At 38.6% G+C, this 22,332-nt stretch overlaps 1 protein-coding gene across 1 annotated transcript in view; it reads left to right on the forward strand.

Moving 5' to 3' along the window:
- LOC127445419 (glutamate receptor ionotropic, NMDA 2A-like) overlaps positions 1-22,332 on the forward strand; it is a 153,559-nt gene that overhangs the window by 5,711 nt on the left and 125,516 nt on the right. The window contains exon 3 of the mRNA XM_051705477.1: positions 3,730-4,125. Within this exon, the coding sequence (XP_051561437.1) occupies positions 3,745-4,125 (381 nt within the window). The 5' untranslated portion in view covers positions 3,730-3,744. The remainder of the gene's footprint in view (positions 1-3,729; positions 4,126-22,332) is intronic.

Below are 22,332 nucleotides of genomic sequence, written 5' to 3' on the forward strand. Positions count from 1 at the left end.
ATTCTAATATGCTGATTTTTTTAATATGGGCATATTTACAGCACATTTTACACATTTACACTTGAACAGATATTTGCAAGCACAAGCTTTGTTGATGATAATGAGGCAGCATAAACACTAGTTAAAATATAATCTAAACATTCATATTATTTTTATATCATATTACATATCATATTGATATCATACAGCATACAATTTAAATACCTGCTTTAGCCGAAACAGCATTTAAATGTAACTAAAACTTGCCTATTAGGACATATTTCCAATTTCAGTACTCTGAATCCTGGCTGGCAAGTCTGGAAATAGTCCAGCTAGTAAAATATGTACATGTTTATATAAAATAGCATGTCAGCTAATATGTAAGTAAAACTAAATGACTTATCCGAAATTGTATCCTCGGCTGGATCAAGTCGCTCTTCAAACGTTCATCGTCGGATTTCCGCTCTTCTTCTGAGGAAAATGTGAACTCTTCGTCACTATCCAGGAGCTTCCTCACCTGTGTAGCGTGCCATCTTCCAAACGTGCAGAAAAGTGAATGAACTTGATGCTTTTTAAGGCACTGTTGGGGGCGTTTACCATTTGCATTGATCGCCTCAGCACATTACCGTATGAATAGCGTGCTCTGCTGGTGGGTATGATCACATTAGGGATAATTAGCTGAGCTCGGAGAAACTGTACATCGCTTTGTTTCATACAAATTACATTGCAGGAGAATATTTGTTTTACATTTGAATTATTTTATTTAAAAGTAGACATTTTAAGCTTTCTTTAGACATATGTTTCATGTTTGTGTGATAAATATTCGTGGAGTTTCAGTTCATTTTTGTGACATGTTTCAGAAAGATGCTCGCGGAGACAGACGGCTGAAAGCGCACCTTATTTATTTTCTTTATTTTACAAAACACAAGGATTTGTTGTTATTGTGAGTGTACACAAATAAAAGTAGACCCTTTATAGTCTCTAATGATGTCTTACACTTATCTGTATGCCCAAAAATGACAGAGTATTTTAAGTAGTTTCTGCTGTTATGAGGAATAAATCCAGCAGGACGCTCCCGTGCATCCGTCGACCCCAGAGGGTTAAGCCATTTTGCCACAACTTTGGAGGTATGCTTGGGGTCATTGTCCATTTGGAAGACCCATTTGCGACCGAGCTTTAACTTCCTGGCTGTCTTGAGATGTTGCTTCAATGTATCCACATAATTTTCCTTCGTCGTGATGCCATCTATTTTGTGAAGTGCACTAGTCCCTCCTGCAGCAAAGCTCCCCCACAACATGATGCTGCCACACAGTTGGGATGGTGTTCTTTTGCTTGCAAGCCTCACCCTTTTTCCTCCAAACATATTGATGGTCATTATGGCCAAACAGTTCAATTTTTGTTTCATCAGACCAGAGGACATTTCTCAAAGTAAGATCTTTGTCCCCATGCAGTTGCAAACTGTAGTCTGGCTTTTTTATGGTGGTTTTGGAGCTGTGACATCTTCCTTGCTGAGCAGCCTTTCAGGTTATGTCGATATAGGATCGTTTTACTATGGAGATAGATATTTGTCAACCTGTTTCCTCCAGCATCTTCACAAGGTCCTTTGCTGTTGTTCTGGGATTGATTTGCACTTTTCGCACCAAAATACGTTCATCTCTAGGAGACAGAATGTGTCTCCTTCCTGAGCGGTATGTTGGCTGCGTGGTCCCATGGTGTTTATACTTGCATACTATTGTTTGTACAGATGAACTTGGTACCTTCAGGCATTTGGAAATTGCTCCCAAGAATGAACCAGACTTGTGGAGGTCCGCAATTGCTTTTCTGAGGTCTTGGCTGATTTATTTAGATTTTCCCATGATGTCAAGCAAAGAGGCACTGAGTTTTAACGTAGGTCTTAAAATACATCCACAGGTACACCTCCAGTTCTGTATACCTCCTATCAGAAGCTAATTGGCTAATTGTTTAAAGGCTTGACATCATTTTCTGGAATTTTCCATGCTGCTTAAAGGCACAGTTAACTTAGTGTATGTAAACTTCTGACCCACTGGAATTGTGAAATAGTCAGTTAAAAGTGAAACAATCTGTCTGTAAACAATTGTTGAAAAATTACTTGTGTCATGCACAAAGTAGATGTCCTAAATGACTTGCCAAAACTATAGTTTGTTAATATTAAATCTGTGGAGTGGTTCAAAAATGAGTTTTAATGACTTCAGCCTAAGTAATGGAAAAATTCTGACTTCAACTGTAATTCAGCACTTCTTCACCTGAGTACATTATCATCTGTGGTTGGTGGCTGTGGCCCAAAACTTTACACTTGTCAAAAGCTTGTTGATGAATAAAATAGAGGTGCAAATGTGACTGATGATCAGGAATGAAGCAGTTGTATCCAGTGACATTTCTGATGTTAAAATTTCAGTGTGAATTTGACCTTAAAACGTACATTTGATAGCAAAGTGACACAACCATGGTCAAAGAAGCCAAATGAACAAAGAAATAAAAGAAAAAAATAAAATAAATAAATCTAAAATTAAGTTAAAGAATAGGCCTAGTTCATCTTAAAATGAAAATTCTTGATGATTTTCTTTATTCTGTGGAGCAATAAAGGAAATATTTAAAAAAACAAAACAATGATAAAATGTGAACCAAAAAAATGTAGTCCATATTACGCATGTGTTAAATGTACTTCACTTTCAAATATGCTGTATGAAGACACGTAATGCCATGTTTGATGTCAGTGATGCCAAACGCCACTGGTTCTTGCGTGTTCCACAACTGAACATGACACGCCAAGTTTGAATATGCAGAATAGTAAATTAATTTTAAGAGTGAATAATGACTTAAATTCCGGTCTGTTCCTCAAAGTAGATGCGAGTAGTAAATTTGCCCATGCTTTTTGGTCATTTGTGGGTTAGTTCCCGTCCCTATTTACTTACTTTGTATGGAAAAGAGCAGTGCAGACATTCAACCAACATCTTTTGTGTTCCACGTAAGAAAAAACATTTAGGTTTTGAAAGACATGAGGGTGAGTACATGATCACAGAATTGTTTAGGTGAACTGTTCCTTTAATACTATGGGCAAAACAGCTACTTCCATACAGAAGTTGACTTTTACATTCAGTCTCTTGAGATTGAACCATCTTTTAACCGCTGATATTGGCACACTTAAATTTAACCATGTGTAAGCTGTTCTTTACTCATGAAGTTGTAATGCGTACCAGTTAGTGCATGGTTTCATCAATTATTACTATAATTTAAGAGACAGCTATACTAGCCATCTGGAATCATCCAGGCACGAAAATTCAGCCCAGGATTGTAATAAACTATTGAAGAATCCTATCAATTAGGCAGGCCCTTTAAATGCAACCTTGATATATTGTAAGATGGCAAGACAGTACATTAGAGTTAATTGGTAATAAGTGAACCACTGTTCCATTAAACTGTTTAGACTAATTGAAAAGTATTGACTCTACATGATTGAGTAGTTGTACAGTGTGGCATGCCATCTTAACCTTTAAAAGTTTGTCGTGTGCATTCACTTCCCATTCGTTATCAGTCCACTCGATTGGCCATTGTGAGCAGAGTAATGGGGTGGATGTAATGTATTTCCTTGCATTATTAGACTTTGTTCTAGTTTACTGCTGTAAGCTTGATTTGCCAAAGCTTTTAAGGCATTGTCTGGCATCTGAGCATGTTTTGCATGGCAAGGTGTTAAGACCAGCCAAATGTATCTTGTTTACCTCATCCTAACAGGGGCTGAAGCCAGGAATGATGGGAGCTGCAGTCTGGTTGATGGTCTTATGGACTTTACTGGGTTGGTCGCTGGCTGCAGAGAAGCCTCTGTCCCTAAGTGTGGCTGTGATTCTGGGACAAACCCCCACCATATCCGAGTCAGCCTTGCTTCCAGCCCGTGGGATAGGTGCACCACTGGATGTGACTGTACTCAGCGTCCAGGTGAACCAGACGGACCCAGGAAGTATGCTCACACACTTGTGTGAGCTCATGTCCCGTCAGAGACTTCACGGACTAGTCTATGGAGATGGTACGGACCAAGAAGCAGTGGCACAGATGCTGGACTTTGTTTCCTCTCAGACGTCCATGCCCATACTGGGAATTCATGGTGGCTCTGCCATGACCATGGCCAAGAAGGTAAGCCTGCATCCTTGTGTATCTGTGTGTGTGTTTACACTGGACAATTTCAGAAATCCACCTCAGAATATTTTATCATAACTGACATCAATCTTATGTTTTCCACCAAGAGATTGACCACCACTTAAAGCAAGTGTGTGAAAATAAACATACATTAAGGTCAGCAACATTAAATTTGTTCTATCTGACAAAACTCCAATGAAGCCAATTACTTGTTTCTTTTGTAAGGATGTTCATATAGATATGCTGGAACCAAGGTACGCTATGCCATCAAGTCGGTTTTTTTACTGAAAAGAGAATCTATGATAAGGTAAAGGACGTTCGGCACTTGTTGCCAAAAATCAATGTCCCATTAATGTAAAAGAGAAAAGAGTAAAAGATACTGTAATATATCAAAATTTGAATCACAATACACTTAACATAAAGAACTGCAATGTTGTCATATTGCAACCCAGATGTCGATATTCTGTAATACCACATTGCCAGGTCCCTATACTGATTCCCCCTGCTAGCGATCAGTAAAAGAGATGTTTTGAAGACTGTTCACGCTGCTTATCAATATACCCTTGAACATTTTCAGCAACCGACCTCAGAATATTTCATCATACCTGATATTAATCTGGTGTTTTCTACCAAGGTCTACACAAACAACTCAATTTAAAATATCTGGTGCCATGGTTTGGACCATCTAGCTATGTGGCATTAAACAAGATACAATTCAGATTCCTGACAGATTTTCTTAATTAGTGATGCCATCTGTATCAGACACAGTCTGTCACTGTCCCTCTGTCTGTCTATTTGTTTCTGCAAAGTTGGCAAGGATCCTATCCATATGCATCCTTCAAAAATAACCCATAACAAACACTCAGTTTTAACATATGACTCTTCAGAGCACATATTTAATGCAATTTATAAGCATTTTGTGTAAAATTGATATTTACCCAAGAATACTCAACCGATTAACAAAACCGGGAGCTCTCTTGCACAGCGCATGTTCTCACGTCTCTAACACGAGAGAGTGCTGAAAAGCAGGTGTCACAAAGCTCGGTTCTTAAAGGGGCCACGTCTAATTTATGAAAAGTGTTAAATGTCATGAAATTTCTCCACCTGGCTACATAATGATTCTCGATGACGAGCTTCAACCAGTAAGTGTTTTTGACAAGTTAATTCTCGTGCAATGTGTTTAGTTTTGCATGATTTATATATATATATATATATATATACATACAGGTGCATCTCAATAAATTAGAATGTCGTGGAAAAGTTCATTTATTTCAGTAATTCAACTCAAATTGTGAAACTCGTGTATTAAATAAATTCAGTGCACCCAGACTGAAGTAGTTTAAGTCTTTGGTTCTTTTAATTGTGATGATTTTGGCTCACATTTAACAAAAACCCACCAATTCACTATCTCAACAAATTAGAATACATCATAAGACCAATAAAAAAAACATTTTTAGTGAATTGTTGGCCTTCTGGAAAGTATGTTCATTTACTGTATATGTACTCAATACTTGGTAGGGGCTCCTTTTGCTTTAATTACTGCCTCAATTCGGCGTGGCATGGAGGTGATCAGTTTGTGGCACTGCTGAGGTGGTATGGAAGCCCAGGTTTCTTTGACAGTGGCCTTCAGCTCATCTGCATTTTTTGGTCTCTTGTTTCTCATTTTCCTCTTGACAATACCCCATAGATTCTCTACGGGGTTCAGGTCTGGTGAGTTTGCTGGCCAGTCAAGCACACCAACACCATGGTCATTTAACCAACGTTTGGTGCTTTTGGCAGTGTGGGCAGGTGCCAAATCCTGCTGGAAAATGAAATCAGCATCTTTAAAAAGCTGGTCAGCAGAAGGAAGCATGAAATGCTCCAAAATTTCTTGGTAAACGGGTACAGTGACTTTGGTTTTCAAAAAACACAATGGACCAACACCAGCAGATGACATTGCACCCCAAATCATTACAGACTGTGGAAACATAACACTGGACTTCAAGCAACTTGGGCTATGAGCTTCTCCACCCTTCCTCCAGACTCTAGGACCTTGGTTTCCAAATGAAATACAAAACTTGCTCTCATCTGAAAAGAGGACTTTGGACCACTGGGCAACAGTCCAGTTCTTCTTCTCCTTAGCCCAGGTAAGACGCCTCTGACGTTGTCTGTGGTTCAGGAGTGGCTTAACAAGAGGAATACGACAACTGTAGCCAAATTCCTTGACACGTCTGTGTGTGGTGGCTCTTGATGCCTTGACCCCAGCCTCAGTCCATTCCTTGTGAAGTTCACCCAAATTCTTGAATCGATTTTGCTTGACAATAATTGGTGGAGTGCTGCAGAGATGGTTGTTCCTCTGGAAGGTTCTCCTCTCTCCACAGAGAAATGCTGGAGCTCTGTCAGAGTGACCATCTGGTTCTTGGTCACCTCCCTGACTAAGGCCCTTCTCCCTCGATCGCTCAGTTAGGCCAGGCGGCCAGCTCTAGGAAGAGTCCTGGTGGTTCCAAACTTCTTCCATTTATGGATGATGGAGGCCACTGTGCTCAATGGGACCTTCAATGCTGCAGAAATTTTTCTGTACCCTTCCCCAGATCTGTACCTAGATACAATCCTGTCTCGGAGGTCTACAGACAATTCCTTGGACTTCCTGGCTTGGTTTGTGCTCTGACATGCACTGTTAACTGTGGGACATAATATAGACAGGTGTGTGCCTTTCCAAATCATGTCCAATCAACTGAATTTACCACAGGTGGACTCCAATCAAGTTGTAGAAACACCTCAAGGATGATCATTTGAAACAGGATGCACCTGAGCTCAATTTTGAGTGTCATGGCAAAGGCTGTGAATACTTATGTACATGTGATTTTTTTTTTTTTTTCATTTTATATTTTTAATACATTTGCAAAGATTTCAAACAAACTTCTTTCACATTGTCATTATGGGGTATTGTTTGTAGAATTTTGAGAAAATAATGACTTTAATTCATTTTGGAATAAGGCTGTAACATAACAAAATGTGGAAAAAGTGAAGCGCTGTGAATACTTTCCGGATGCACTGTATATTACCAATTCTCCAAGGGTATGCAAACTTTGGAGCACAACTGTATGTGTGTGTATATATATATATATATATATATTGGGGTGTACACAGAATGGTACACAGAAGTCACGGTTCGGTACGTACCTCGGTTTTGGGGTCACGGTTCGATATGAGTTCGGTATAACAGGAAAAAGAAACAAATCACAAATGCTAGGTTTCTTTTCATTTATTTTGAACAGACAGTAGTGCAAATTACTGTTTGTTCCACCTAGCGGCATTTAGTCCCCCCTGAGGTAGTTGGTGCAGGACAGCCTCCTTTAGTGTATTAAGCACTAAGCAGTAAACAGAATGCACTCTTGCATAGGCCATATTTTTTGTAGGGTTGATAAACAAAAGCTATTTCGTTACAATCAGCTACAAAACTGAAAAGCATCTCTTGTGTTATAAAAGTACAAAATAAATAGAATAATGAAAAATAAAACTTGTGCATTAGGAGAAGCCATTCTTGTTTTGGGTTGGTGCATAAATTGTCTCTTCTTTTGCTCTTTTTCCTGTTGTGGTGGTTAGCAAACAGTGTTGCATTACCACGTACGCCACCTTCTGGGTCTGATCACTACAGAGCTGAGAGAGTCTTCTAAAAATCTTTGTGTTCTGCGGAAGATTTGTGTTCCTTGAATCTGGAGAAATGCTGTCATCTCCTCCATGTCGATGCACTGGTTTTGTAGGCTATATTAATTTAATAGCCAAAATATTTGGAAATATGTGAATGAGAAAAAAAGTTTTTTTTTTTCAATAACAATGCACATATGCAATGTAAAGTAAAAACATAATATAAAATGTATATTAACAGCTAGTGTGAGTTACCAATAATTTGAATGAATTTTGTATTACTTATAACTGCTCAGTACAACTTGTTGGTTAAAATTTATGAAACCAACATATTCTTTTTCAACTAAACATCATCAAAACAACTGTACAACTATACACCATTTACACTGGTGGCAAAAAGTTTGGTTGACACCTGAGTGATGTGCTGTTTTTTACATCAGTAATGTCCTGACTATACTTTGTGATCAGTTGAATTCGACTTTGGTGAATTAAAGTACCAGTTTCCTTCCAAAACAGCAAAATCTGTACATTATTTTAAACTTTTGACCGGCAGTGTATATGTATTAATGTAATATAGTTGTTAAAAAGGTCTTCAGTATGTCACAGAAGGCTACATCTACAATGTGCAGTTAGGCAAAGAAATGTGTGATGCAGCGGTTTCCTTCAGGATCAAAGCACATGCTTACATTCTACTAAAGAGAGCGAAGCCCCATTTTTTGAGCAACAGGGAGTGGTGTAGTTTCCAAAAATGTACTGTGATAAACCATTTAGCCTTTGGTTTCATAAATATTATATATATATATATATATACATATATATATATATATATCGAAACTAAATTAACCGGTTATTAACCGGCCTTTGTTCCCATTTTTGGTTATGTTCTACAAAAATTTTTGTTCGTTTTCATTTTTGTTCCTTGAACCATTTTTAGTCCCTGCAACATACAACAAATAAAACTAAAACAGCTTAATATATTTAAATCGAAAAAATATTGATGAATACAACCGTAATTAAATTAAAATAAAACGGCAATGTACACACTTATGTACTGCAGCACTTATTGCATTATGTACAGTACTTGGTCATTCCCTGTCAAATAAGCCATATCATATTGTAAAAATATACAGTATTTTTGTCTGTCTATCTATTTATCTGTCTGTCTCAAATAATGCAATGTTAAATGTTTGAAAATATCCTTTTCTCTCACTAGTACTGCACTTATTTTCTCTTATGTACCTCTGTCTCTCTCTGCCTGCTTTGTTCAAGTTCCACTGCATGTCTTTTTGCAGTGTACTCTGGGAGGTGTGTGAGTGTGTTTTGAGAGAGTGTATGAGGGTCTTAGAGGATGCTTCATTCTGCTGTAAACCCAGATTTTCTGTCTCACGTTATAAAAAATGAAGGAGCAGGGACACATCTTTTACCATGTTTCCTGCCGTATGGGAGGAGGGGGCAGAGAGCACTCACACACGCACCAACACACAGAGGGGCAGGACTAAATATTCTACGAGCTTCTTTATGTGGCTTGTATGCTCAACTTCTGAAATGAGGTCTGGGCATATGTGGAAATGTGTTTAGGATGTATATGAGAGGGGATGAGAGAAAGAGAGAAAGAAAGAAAAGATATAAAAAATGGAAAGAAAGCCAGGGCTGAAGGGTTAAACACTAAAGCTGTTTTCTGCCCCATTGAAACTGCTTTTATCCCATCTGTATTAGAGAGGTGCATTATGGGAGAACAGAGCAAAACGAGGCGCTGACATAAATTAAATATGTAACATACTCTCACATACTCGCACGTGGACGCACACATATACAGTTGTGCTCAAAAGTTTGCATACCCTGGCAGAAATTGTGAAATTTTGGCATTGATTTTGAAAAACCCACAGGTAACCTCAGGAGAAATACAGGCTGCTCTGGAAAAAGACGGTATGGTTGTTTCAAGGAGCACAATACTTGTTGACCCCTCTCCAAACATAGCGCTTATGGTTGTGACCATAAAGCTCTATTTTGGTCTCATCACTCCAAATTACAGTGTGTCAGAAGCTGTGAGGCGTGTCAAGGTGTTGTCGGGCATATTCTAACCGGGCTTTTTTGTGGCATTGGCTTCTTTCTGGCAACTCGACCATGCAGCTCATTTTTGTTCAGGTATTGTCGTATTGTGCTCCTTGAAACAACCACACCGTCTTTTTCCAGAGCAGCCTGTATTTCTCCTGAGGTTACCTGTGGGGTTTTTTTTGTATCCTGAACAATTCTTCTGGCAGTTGTGGCTGAAATCTTTCAAGAGATCCCCGAATTTTCCACTTCTTAATAAGTGATTTAACAGTACTGACTGGCATTTTCAAGGCTTTGGATATCTTTTTATATCCTTTTCCATCTTTATAAACTTCCATTACCTTGTTACGCAGGTCTCTTGACAGTTGTTTTCTGCTCCCCATGGCTCAGTATCTAACCTGCCCAGTGCATCCACGTGAGAGCTAACAGACTAATTGACTATTTATACACAGACACTAATTGCAATTTAAAAAGCCACAGGTGTGGGAAATTAACCTTTAATTGCCATTTAAACCTGTGTATGTCACCTTGTGTGTCTGTAACAAGGCCAAACATTCAAGGGTATGTAAACTTTTGATCAGGGCCATTTGGGTGATTTCTGTTATCATTATGATTTAAAAAGGAGGCAAACAACTATGTGATAATAAATGGCTTCATATGATCACTATCCTTAAATAAAAGACAGTTTTTTGCATGATCAGTCATATAATCAAAATCAATGCCAAAATTTAACAATTATTGCCACAACTGTACATGCATGGTCTTTTTCTTTTTAGTTCATCCATCTCCCACACTCCCTCATATTTTCTCATCATTCCTTTAACAATAGACTGAGGTTGCATTGGTATGTTAGATCATGTGATGTCATCAGCTCTACCAAATAAGTGGCTATAAAAAAACAGAATCACACATTAATACACAAAAAACCCATTGGGGATATCCAACTCATCTCCAGCAAGCTTACGAGATAACTTGCTGACGTCACTGTGACATCAGTTCAATGACGTCAGCCATAATAATCCTCTCTGAATCTGTGCAGTTGTCATAGTGTGTGTACGGTATGTGTGCAGAACAATAAATAATCAAACAGGTAAAAAAAAAAAAAAAAAAGAGAGAATAATAATATAAATATAAAACTATTAAAAAAACATATTTAGAGAAAGTATACAAAATATGAATTAAAAAATACAAAATATGAATACAAATAAAATAGAGAAAAATAATTAAACAAGCTGATGCTTTTCTAATTTTTATGCCAAAAATGATGAGGGTCCAATTTAGGCTTAATGAAAGTGATTTGTAATGAAAATGAAATGTAATGAAATACTGTAAATTAAAAAATATGTAAAATAAAATTGAAAAATACAAATAAAATAAAATAGTAAATAATAATACAAATAATGAAAAGATAACAACAACAATAATAATGCTGATGCTTTCTGTTTTATAAGTTTCTGACAAATTATTTATGTTAAAATGATGAGGGTCAAATTGTTATTTTTAAATGATAACTTAATGAAAGTGTTAGTTATAAAAATAACTTCATGAAATACTGAAGTTGCTGTAATATGAAAATAGTGTTTTGGATTTCTTTCTTTTTTTTTTTTTTTTTTTCTCAGTTATCTGTTTTTTTTTCAAGGGAAAAGTGTTGTCAGTCTTTTCAGAATGCTGATCCATGTCTTGTTTACACTTCACCTGTGCTCCTAAGTTCCCAAATGCCCCCTGAGGAGGGATCATGACAGCTTAAGTGAGAGTCCAATAAAATGCAGAATAAACTTTAATGCGATTTGTGATGCTCTAAACTGCTCTGGAATGGTACACAATGGACAAATGATCTGCCATCGTTCAGTACTGAATGATAAATCCTGCTCTACTCCCAAATCTACCGCCATGATAAAACTTATTTTTGGCTGTCAATGATTCTAGTTCTTAGATACTGTCACGGTCATAGATTTTGTCGTGCATAACCTCTGATTGCAAAGATATGAAATTAGAAATTAATTAAAATTTGGTTGATATCGGCATCATTAGGAGATCAAATCCCCAGCCAAGTAGGTGCCACTTTACAGGAAAGCGTCCATACTGGGTGTATTGCTTTGAACTGTAGGATCTGACAATGCTTTTCAGGTCTTTTCTTAGAAGATAAAGCTTTCAGACCTCTTTGTCAAGTTTCAGTCTTTCCCCTTTTCTATTAATCTCTCCAATCCCTCTATATTTTAACCTTCCTTCCCCATCTTTCTGTCTCTCGTTCTCTTTTATTTTCTCTGTCTTCCTTCAGGGTTTATCAGAAGAGAGAGTCTACACAAAGGATTCCTCTCCCTGGCAGACCACCAACATGTCTTTCGCCATCACTTATTTTCTTTCTTTACATTTCTCTTTCTGCTTCTTTCCCGCGGGCTGTACAGAACAATCAGCTATCATGGAGATTGGTGGCTGCATTCAGGACCGAATAAGGTCATTTTCCCTCTTAGTGCTGCCTTCATGGGAAATGACAGTCTATTTGGGAGAAGAACGAGTGTAACAACTCGAGAAACCTTTGAAAGCAGCTTTTAAGGGCTATGTTTAGATTCCTTGTTCCGAGGCCTTCTGCATTTTGTGCGACACAAACATTATGAATATTGTATGGTCAAGTAGACAGTGGACACACAGGCTAATTAGTTTCGAGTGAAACATTAACCTCATAATTCCTACTGTTTTCTCTGGTTTGTCTTGGGCCAGAGGCTCTCTTTGTGTGTATGTGCCTGAGTGTGAGAAGCATTATAAAGACAGACAATGAGAGTTGGAGAGATTATGATAATATGGTGAATCTTATCATTTATATGCAGCGGCTTGAGTTGCCTTGGAAAAAAGCACAAGTCGCTTGTGTATACTGATTTATGGATAAATCAAGCCATAAAATACAGCAGAAAACAAGAATAGAACAGATCAACATAATCAATAGCTGTGTGGGCCCTATTCTAAGAGAGCTAGCTATAAGCACAGCGCTATGCCATAAGTCATAAGTCAGTGGGCATGGCCATGAAATTTTGCTATTTTCGTGCAAGCATGCTCTAAGTCTAGGCACAAGTAGGTTTGGCGAAATTGCACGCAAAATGCGCAAATGAGCTGGATTAAGTGCAGTTTCATTCGGAGGTTTTCTCCGGTTATTGTTCCACCGTCTGTGTCCTATTATAGGCTATAGTTCATTCCCTCAAGCACCAGTGTTATAAACCGAGACAGCACATTCATAAGAAGTTGGTAGTGTAAATGGACTGTATGCAATGAAAGAGAAGAATTGTAAATTACGTTCTTTTTGTGCATTAAAATGCATGAAAGCAGCTTTTAAGGGCTACATCTTTTTCTTTGATGATTGTTGGGCATATTTCTGACAGTGACACAATCTTTTTATACGCATGAAAAATGTGATTCTCCACAGAATTTGGATGTAGGCTCTGTTAAATTACAGAGAATATAAGTATTATTAATAATTTTTATCTACTGACACAGAAATCATGGCCAGTATTAACCGTGATTGTATCGGAATGCACTTCTACCGGTCGATTTTGATAAATTAATTTATTGAAACACAATAAAAATAAACCAAAAATATTTCTAAATTGAAATTACACTTCAAACAAAACTAAAAAATAATCAAAATGACGAAGTGGTCAAAAAAATCACAGCCTATTCCAAACATTTTACTCTCTCCAACTTCTTCCACCGGCCCGTTTACAGTGACTTAAAAATCACTCTGACATCAGGTGGAAAAATACCTTTAGACTTACAAATTATACCATAAATACAATTGTAAATTTAAACATAATAATAATCATTGAAAAATAAACCATGACCTATAGATGTTTTTAACACAAATCTGATGAAAAAAAATTTTTTCATATAAGACTCGTATAAAACTGATTGTCAGGGACATAATTTGTTGTTCCACTATATTTTCAGAGTTTGGACATGAACTTTATTACCACCTGTTGGTGGAATCTCCAAACTGCAAATGCAGGAACTCAGTTTAAACTTTGTGCTAAGACGTGTTTTTCCAACATCTTAGCACAACGACCTATTTCTCATTGACCTACGGCCACTTGTGCTTTGCCCTGGCATGAAAATTACGATCGTTGCGTACGATCGTTGCGTACGGTCATTGCGTGTAGCGCTGCGCTTTGCGTGCTAACAAAAATAGAGCCCTGTATATCTGATGTAGATTCCAACACTACAGAGAATTGTTGGATTAATATTCTTTTATTTGGTTTCTATCTGGGATAATGATTTGTCTTCGATCTTTTTCTTTTAAAGGAATATTCCGGGTTCAATACATGTTAAGCTCAATCGACAGCATTTGTTGCATAATATTGATTACCACTAAAGTTTACTTTGACACATCCCTCCTTTTCTTTAAAAAAAGCAAAAATCTTGGTTCAAGTGAGGCACTTATGATGGAAGTTTGCCAATTTTTGAAGGTCAGAGTACTCACTATTTCAAAAGTATAGCCACAAAGTATATGCGTATAAACATGATTTTAGTGTGATAAAATCACTTACTAACCTTTTCAGTGTAAAGTTAAAGCCAATTTTCATGATGATGTAATGTCAACGAACTGTGGTAATCAACATTGTTACAAATGCCATCTATTAAGCTTAACTTGTATTGAACTGGGAACATTCCTTTTAATTCTTTTTGTCAATTTCTGCCACCTTTATTCATAGTGCAGTGGAGAGAAGACAGCATAACCTAACAAGGAAATGTCATTTTACCAACATTTATCTGTGCACCCTCAAAACGTCACTCTTGTGCCGTTTTTAACTTGTTTCGGAGGATTCGGTTCAGATTCGGTAATCTTCGGACCTCGTTACACCTTGCTTATCTTCAGATTTCTTTAATGGCTGTGGCATTCCATCAAGACTTTTAGGTCCTTTTTTAAGATGTACTGTAAAATGAGGCACTGTCCACTGCCATTGTATTGAAAAGACAAAGTAAGTAATTTGGGTTTGGAACAAGAGTGAGTAAATTATCACAGAATTTTTATATTTGGGAGAACTATTCTTTTAAATTAATGTCACTGTAATTGTCTATATCTACTGTATTTCTATATCTATATCGATCTATATCTATTTAAAGGGGTCATAAAATGGAAAAGCAAATTTTCCTAGATATTTTGATATACAGTACTGTATAAGATGTAACTGTACTATAAAAACATATTGCAAATTTCACAACTCAAAACTTCCTCCCCAGTCTAAAAAGAGCATTTACAGTTCCCAACCTGCAGAAACGTCTCACTTTCAAAACTGTGTGTTAAATAGCCTACGTCTAAAACCTAGATATTATTAATAGGCTACCAATGTCAGTCTAATCTAACTGACAGTGGAAGTAAATTTAATATGATTTTTGAGGAGGATGTTTTGGCTGTTCAATTTGCATCATCTCTAAACAGTCTAAACATTTACTTTACTAATCTGTCTCGAAGTATCGACTGTCACTACGGCAATGAAGAAACGCATTTGAAATTCTGGTGATGAGTACGATGTCGGGAAGTCAATGAAGTCGAGTACATGCAGTGGAACACAGAACACCATATAGCTGCTCCTGCTGCTTAAAGTTTCTATTAAGAATGGCACAGTGTTCTTTATTGCTCCAAGTACAAATGTGCTCTGCAGAATATTCAGTACGAGCCACATACCCTTAAAGGGCCATGAAACATTACAACACATTTTTTTAGATTTGCATTCGCTATTTTTTTATTTAAAGTAGAAAAGGGTTAATTTAGGGATTTTTCAGGCTATTTTCGTCTTCCAGGTTTGAAATGAACATCAAGTCAACATCACAGGTCATGATGAACATGGTTTAGCTTACCATTGAATTTCAGTGCCTCTACGTCACGGGTGTTCTCTATATTATTCATGAGAAGGCATGGCCTTTAGCCTTTCAAAAGTGAGTGCGCAGGTTTGTCAGTGTGCCGTTGCCATGCATATGACCAGCGTTTCAAACTCTCAAACACCTCACTTGAGAGAGTTGTTAGTGAAGTGATGCAAGTAACCCCCCATGCTGCTGACAGAGGGACAGGACAGGCTTTCAGTCAAAGGCAACACCTTTTAAATGTTTACGCAGCACGCATTTATTAACGCGAGTGTTTTGAGATGTGGTTTACATTGATTGTCCCAGACACAAACGCCATCCGTCCATCCGTCTGATCTAAGCACTTATACTGTATTTGTGAATCAGCGTCTTGGAATAAGTCTCAAAAGTTATCAAAGTGTGAAAAACATTAAAATATTTTCAATGCAGAGTACGTGGTTTGGCATTTATTTGCATATTAAATTACAGATATAAATTACTAGTATGAGTAATGTATCATGAGCTTACATAACAGTGTATAATTCATTTGTTCATTTTGTTACGAGAAATTGTGAGAATCTTTGATGCTGTTAATTGCATTATTGAAATAAAGCTGAGCCTGAGTGACTAGATCAGACAGTTGTTGTTCACTCCCCCTTCTCCCTTCACTCCGCTACTGATCACACCACTTGGGCTGCATCTTTTGAAAATTTGGCAAGACCTCAACTGTGCTGAAACAGAAGGTGCTGTGACCATTTAATAATGCGTATTGCCAGTGCTTTGTATAAATTAGGTTCCTGAAACATGTAACGTATAAACATATGCACCATTGCTCTGTGCATGAGCGCAAGGTATTTTAGAATCTGATTGAGAAAGTAGTCGGATGCAAACATTTACATGGCTTATACTTTTTTTTTTTTTTTTAAATGGATTATTTTAGGTTTACAGCACCCCTTTCAATTGGATGGAAATTTCATTCGGATCAAGCTCAATCAGATCATTTTTTCCAGATTGAGGTGTTTACATGAAGGCTTTTCAATCCGATTGAGTTATCAGTCAGATTATAAATGGATTATTTGGTTGCATGCAAATTTAGCTGTATACCTAATGTATCTATGCTTGCACCACAGATCCATGTACAGTTTCTTAACATGTGCTAACCGCCAAGCCACAGCTCTGACAATATACCTATAATTTTTTATATCATTAATTGAAATTAGATTAAAAAAAAATTAAAAAAAAAAAAGTTTGCACACTCCTTGCACATTGGAAATTTTACAACAAAGAAATTTCACTTTCAAGGCTCATTCACACCAAGAGCAAACATTTACTGCAAATGAGATTTTGAATTGAAACAATAATTCCTGTGGACCTACTGTATTCACACCGAGTGTAACGTTGGAGACAGGCTGAAGACAGAAGCAGACAGGACGATGATAATGTGACGAACCCAAGTGCAGTTTATTTACATGTGGAAATCCAAAACATGAAACAAAACATAAACATTGACCAGAACTTGACAAGACTGCCATGACCATGAAACAAATAAACCATGAACTAGAATATGAATAAACTATGAAAGGCAACATTACCAACTAACAATACCTGACAAAGAACAAAGGCAAACAAGAGAGTCACATGACAACCAGGAAATCACATGATATAACTGGAACAAAGAAGAGACAATAAAACTTCAAAATAAGACATGAAAACAAAACATGAACAAAAACACATAAACGTGACAGATTCCTCCCCTCCCCCCTCTACGGGTGGCTCCTGCTGCCCACAAGTTTGATAGAGAGCTTGCCTTTGGTGAACCAGAGGGCGCTGGAGACCGCGGGGGACCAGAGGGCGCTGGAGGCCAGGGCGGTCCAGGCGACCAGGGCAGAGCTGGCATAGGACCCGGAAACCAGGATGAACCAGGTGACCAGGCAGATCCGACGGGAGGCCAGGAGCGTGGTCTGGCAAGACGGACGTGGGCTGTGGAGCGTGGTCTGGCGAGACGGACGTGGACTGTGGAGCGTGGTCTGGCGAGACGGACGTGGACTGTGGAGCGTGGTCTGGCGAGACGGACGTGGACTGTGGAGCGTGGTCTGGCGAGACGGACGTGGACTGTGGAGCGTGGTCTGGCGAGACGGACGTGGGCTGTGGAGCGTGGTCTGGCGAGACGGACGTGGGCTGTGGAGCAGGGCCGGACGAGGCAGTGTGGCATGGTGAAGCAGAATGGCATTCTAGACTCAGGGAGTGGAGCCACTGGAGACTCAGGTGCGGAGCCACAGGAGGCGGAGACCCAAGGGGCGAGGCCGCAGGAGGTGGAGACCCAGAGGGCGGAGCAGCTGGATGCGGAGGCTCGGAAGTCAGGGCAGCTAGAGACCATGAGGTCCGAGCAGCTGGAGGGGGGGGGTCAGGTCAAGGCGGCCAGGAACTCTGGAAGTGAGGTCAAGGCAGTAAATCATGACGAGGTGGACATAACAACATGGCTTGGCATTGCAGGCATGACAAAATGGCTTGGCAGGGCAGACTTGACAAAATAACTTGACTAGGTTTCAAACGCTAGCTCTGGGATGGACGAGGCTTCAGGCGCTGGATTTGGGACAGACGAGGCTTCAGGCGCTGGCCTGTGGACCGTGGCAGGCGTGGGCGCTGGATTGTGGACTCGGACGGTGGCCAGGTCAGGGCGGCCGTGGGCTCGGATGTGACGGTAACTCTAGGAGTGCTGTGTTCCTCATCAGTCACTCACACAGTGAAGGCTGAGTCACTCAGTCGAAGAGCATAGTCAATATGCTCAGCCAGTATAATATAACAATAAACTCAGAATTCTGCCCCCAGGCATCAGGGAATAAAGAGGCTTGTTTAATTCAATATGAAAAAACTTTAAGGGCGATCTCATTGAAACTCACAGGATACAAAGTCCACAAAAGTCTTCAAGGGAACAGTTCCCCTAACTGAGACAAATTAGTTGAACTGCTGGATCCATCTTGTTAGGTCCGGTATTCTGTAACATTGGAGGCAGGCTGAAGACAGGTGCAGACAGGACGATGATAATGTGACAAACCCAAGTGCAGTTAATTTACAAAATGTGGAACTCCAAAACTTGAAACAACATAAATATGAACCAGAACCTGAACTAGAACTTGACTAGACTAGACTGTTATGACCAAGAAAAAAAATAAAATAAAACTCAACTAGAACACAAATAAACTATAAAACACGACAGTAACAACTAATAATACCTGACAAAGAACAAAGGCAAACAAGATGGTTTAAATACACAGACTGGGGTAACAAGATAACAAGACATCCAATGACAGACAAGAACTGGTAACAAGATAACAAGAGTCATGAACATAAACCACTGAAAAGACAACTAATAAACATGGTGAAACAAGATGGTCACATGACACAACCAGGAAATCACATGACATAACAGGAACAAGGAAGAGATAATAAAACTTCAAAATAAAAGACATGAAAACAAAACATGAACAAAAATGCACATAAACGTGACACTGGTGACGTGTGGGTTGATTTTTGTCTGGCAACCGATAAAATATAGGGGAGACCGGAGACATTGTTTTGGCCAACAAATATTTTATTGATAAATTACATTTTGTTATAGTAGAAAAAATAAATTGTGTGTCAAAAACAAAATTATACAGACCACATTCCCATTAGTGAAACAATCAAACCCTGAACTTCCCCCCGAACAAAACAAACAGAAAAACATGCGCATTAACGCCACGCATGAAAGCGCCAGCTGGCGACAATCCCTCTAAACTCAAAAGATCCATGAACTTCCACGAGCCCGCACGACTACTTTGCCATCGGATTGCTCAATTTTGCCTCACAAATTTGTGAGGCAAAATTACATAACAGAAAATACTTTGTAAAATAAACCCCAGCCATTAGGAAGAATGAACACAAAGAATGTGTAGATTCATTCACAGAACTGTCTCAAAGGTGTGATCTTCCACAAAACAAATTCCAGCTAATATAAAACCATTCAGATTCCTCGGACAGACAAACGAATGTTCAGTGAGCCAGCTGTTATGAGTTCAGCGGATGACATAATCATTCCAATGTCCTGTAAAAATACTCAACAAAACAAACTCCAGCCAGCAGGAGGCATAAGCATGAAGAACGAAAGATTAATCCACAGCTGTTCCAAAGGAGAGTTATTCAATAGAACAAGCTCCAGTCGCTAGGCGGAACCAATACAAAAAGAAACAAAACCGGCATCCCGGTTCCCCGGATGGTCGAGTCAATTCACTCGGAGGCCGCATTAAAGTATATACCATGACTTACACAATCCATCAACTTTATAAAAGACATCCTTTGTGTGAGCATGTAGAAATTTTGCAGTCTTCCGTAGTGTCCACTCTCAAACTGGCCGGGAACTTCAATGCAAAAGTAATCTTTCGTCAATGCAAAAGTTTCTTTAAGGAAAAGTGTTATTCAAAAAACAAGCTCCAGCTGCTCGGCGGAGCCAACGCAAAAAGAAAAAAGTAACCAAAATGACTCCCAGCTTCCTCAAAAGCCAGAGTAAGTACAGCGAGTCGACCCACTCACATGAGAAACACCCAATAGTTTACTCCAATTACCTGATTGGGACATGTAAATACTTTGTGACCGTCCTTTGTTTCTATTCTCAGTTTGTCCGGAAACATCAGAGCAAAAGTGATCTTTCGCTGATGTAAGAGTTTCTTACATTCCTTGAACCGATCGCGTTTCTCTCGTCGAACTCGCAAAGTCTGGGAACAAGAAAATATTATGGTTCTTCCAAGAAAGCTTCCCTTTGCTCCTCGCCTGGCGCAACACAAGATCTTTATCGGATGATTTCAGAAATCTGGCTAGGATCAATCGGGGTCTATCTCCCTCAGCAAATCTGTGAGCTGGGACTCTGTGAGCTCGCTCGATTTCCAGCTTGTGGCCTGTTATGTCGAGCAGACTCAGGAAAAGCTTGTCTAGGAATTTCACCATATCTCTGCCCTCCTCATGCTCAGGAATTCCAACAATTCGAACGTTATTCCTGCGGCTTCTATTCTATTCAAGATCTTCAAGCTTTTCAAGGAGATGTTCCAAATCAACTTGCAGGCGGATTAGCGGTTAATTCCCTCTTCGAAGATTCCAGACAATTGATTCGTCTCTCAACATCAGACACTCTTGTAACTAAATCAGAGAATTTTATTTCCATCGCCGTAATCGATCAACGTATTACAGCGAGATCCTCCAAGTCAGCAAGAACCTTCGCCAACATCACCAACATGTTGGACAACTGACGCTGGATCACCTCTCCCGCCGCACTATCCAAATTGAGTCCCCGGTCTGTAGGCCTGTCGGGGCTTTCATCCTGAACACGTAAGTGTCTTTTAATGTCTCCAGAGCCCGATAATTTTGACTTCTTTGCCATGTTTTGCCTCAAAGAGCAAATGTGTAACTGGGTGTATCAAATTTCACCAGATTATAACGTGAAAATAATTAAAAATATAGCAAAGTGCGCAGAGCTTGTCGCTCACACGTCTGCTTCTTGCGTGGCGTCACGTGACCCTCTATTGATAAATTACAATTTAAAATACATATGACAACCTGCCTTAATAAAATTAAACACGCCCTGACCGGACTTGGTAAATACCTTTGTTCTAAGAACACATTTAAACCTTTCTGTAAAAATCTGCCTTTATAAAATATTTGACCCTTGCCTTAATGTATGCCAGTGTGGTTTGATTATGTTTGTTTGTTTACCAAAGAGCTATATAACAAAATATGATTATAGTGAAAATTTACTTTGGTAAGTAGAATTCGCAAAATGTATTCTAATTTAAGAGAGTTTTGAACTAGGTGTTTGAAACCAGCATTCAAACATCGAGAAACCACACACTTGCACGATTGGATTTTGACTCCAAAAGTCTTTGTTACTGAGATATACAGTAGCCCTTGTGATAACTATCACATGTGACAACTAACCTCTGTCTTCCCTGTAAGCTTTTGGGTATTCCACATAGTTGTCAGTCGAGTGTTGACATTGTTGGTTGGATTGAAATATGTGAGCTCTCCACAAAATACTGGAGTGCTTTTTTGTTTCGCAGTTTGTGTAAATAGCCTTTTTTTTTTTTTTTTTTTTTTTTTTTGCCTTTTCATTACTTTCTTATTTGAACAGGCCTTAAATAACGGTTAGTCAAGATTCCATGTATTACTGAGATTGTACCTTTGTTAACAGCTGGAGGTCTGCCTTTGTTTTAGCTACTGTTTCATAAAACAGTCATAACTTTAGAGAATGCCAATATTTGGTCATAATGGTCTAACAGCCATCACATGATCAAAGACTGCCTGGTGTAGGATTAGATATTTAAATGTGTAGCTTTTCAAAGCGCTGGGCCATGGAAGCTGTGTGTGGGACTGAACACTCCTTTTAATTCACTTCCATACTCCGTCTGTTCCAGCAGTATTGCATTTCTCACTTTCTGTTACCAAATTGTATGTCAGTACATGTTTTATTTTGCTCCAGATCTAATTTTTATCAACATAAAAATTGAGGTCAGGGCTTTTATTATATAAAAATAAAGGTTCTAGTTGGAACAAAAAAAGGAAGGAAAAAACAGAAATAAAATCTCTTCAGTATCTCAGCTGTTTCTATTTTAAACGATATTAATAGAAGAGAAATTACTTTTGCTTAAGTTTTCTTTTCATATTTTTCCCTTG

This window comes from Myxocyprinus asiaticus, chromosome 8, assembly GCF_019703515.2.
Source record: "Myxocyprinus asiaticus isolate MX2 ecotype Aquarium Trade chromosome 8, UBuf_Myxa_2, whole genome shotgun sequence".
Lineage (NCBI taxonomy): Eukaryota > Metazoa > Chordata > Actinopteri > Cypriniformes > Catostomidae > Myxocyprinus > Myxocyprinus asiaticus.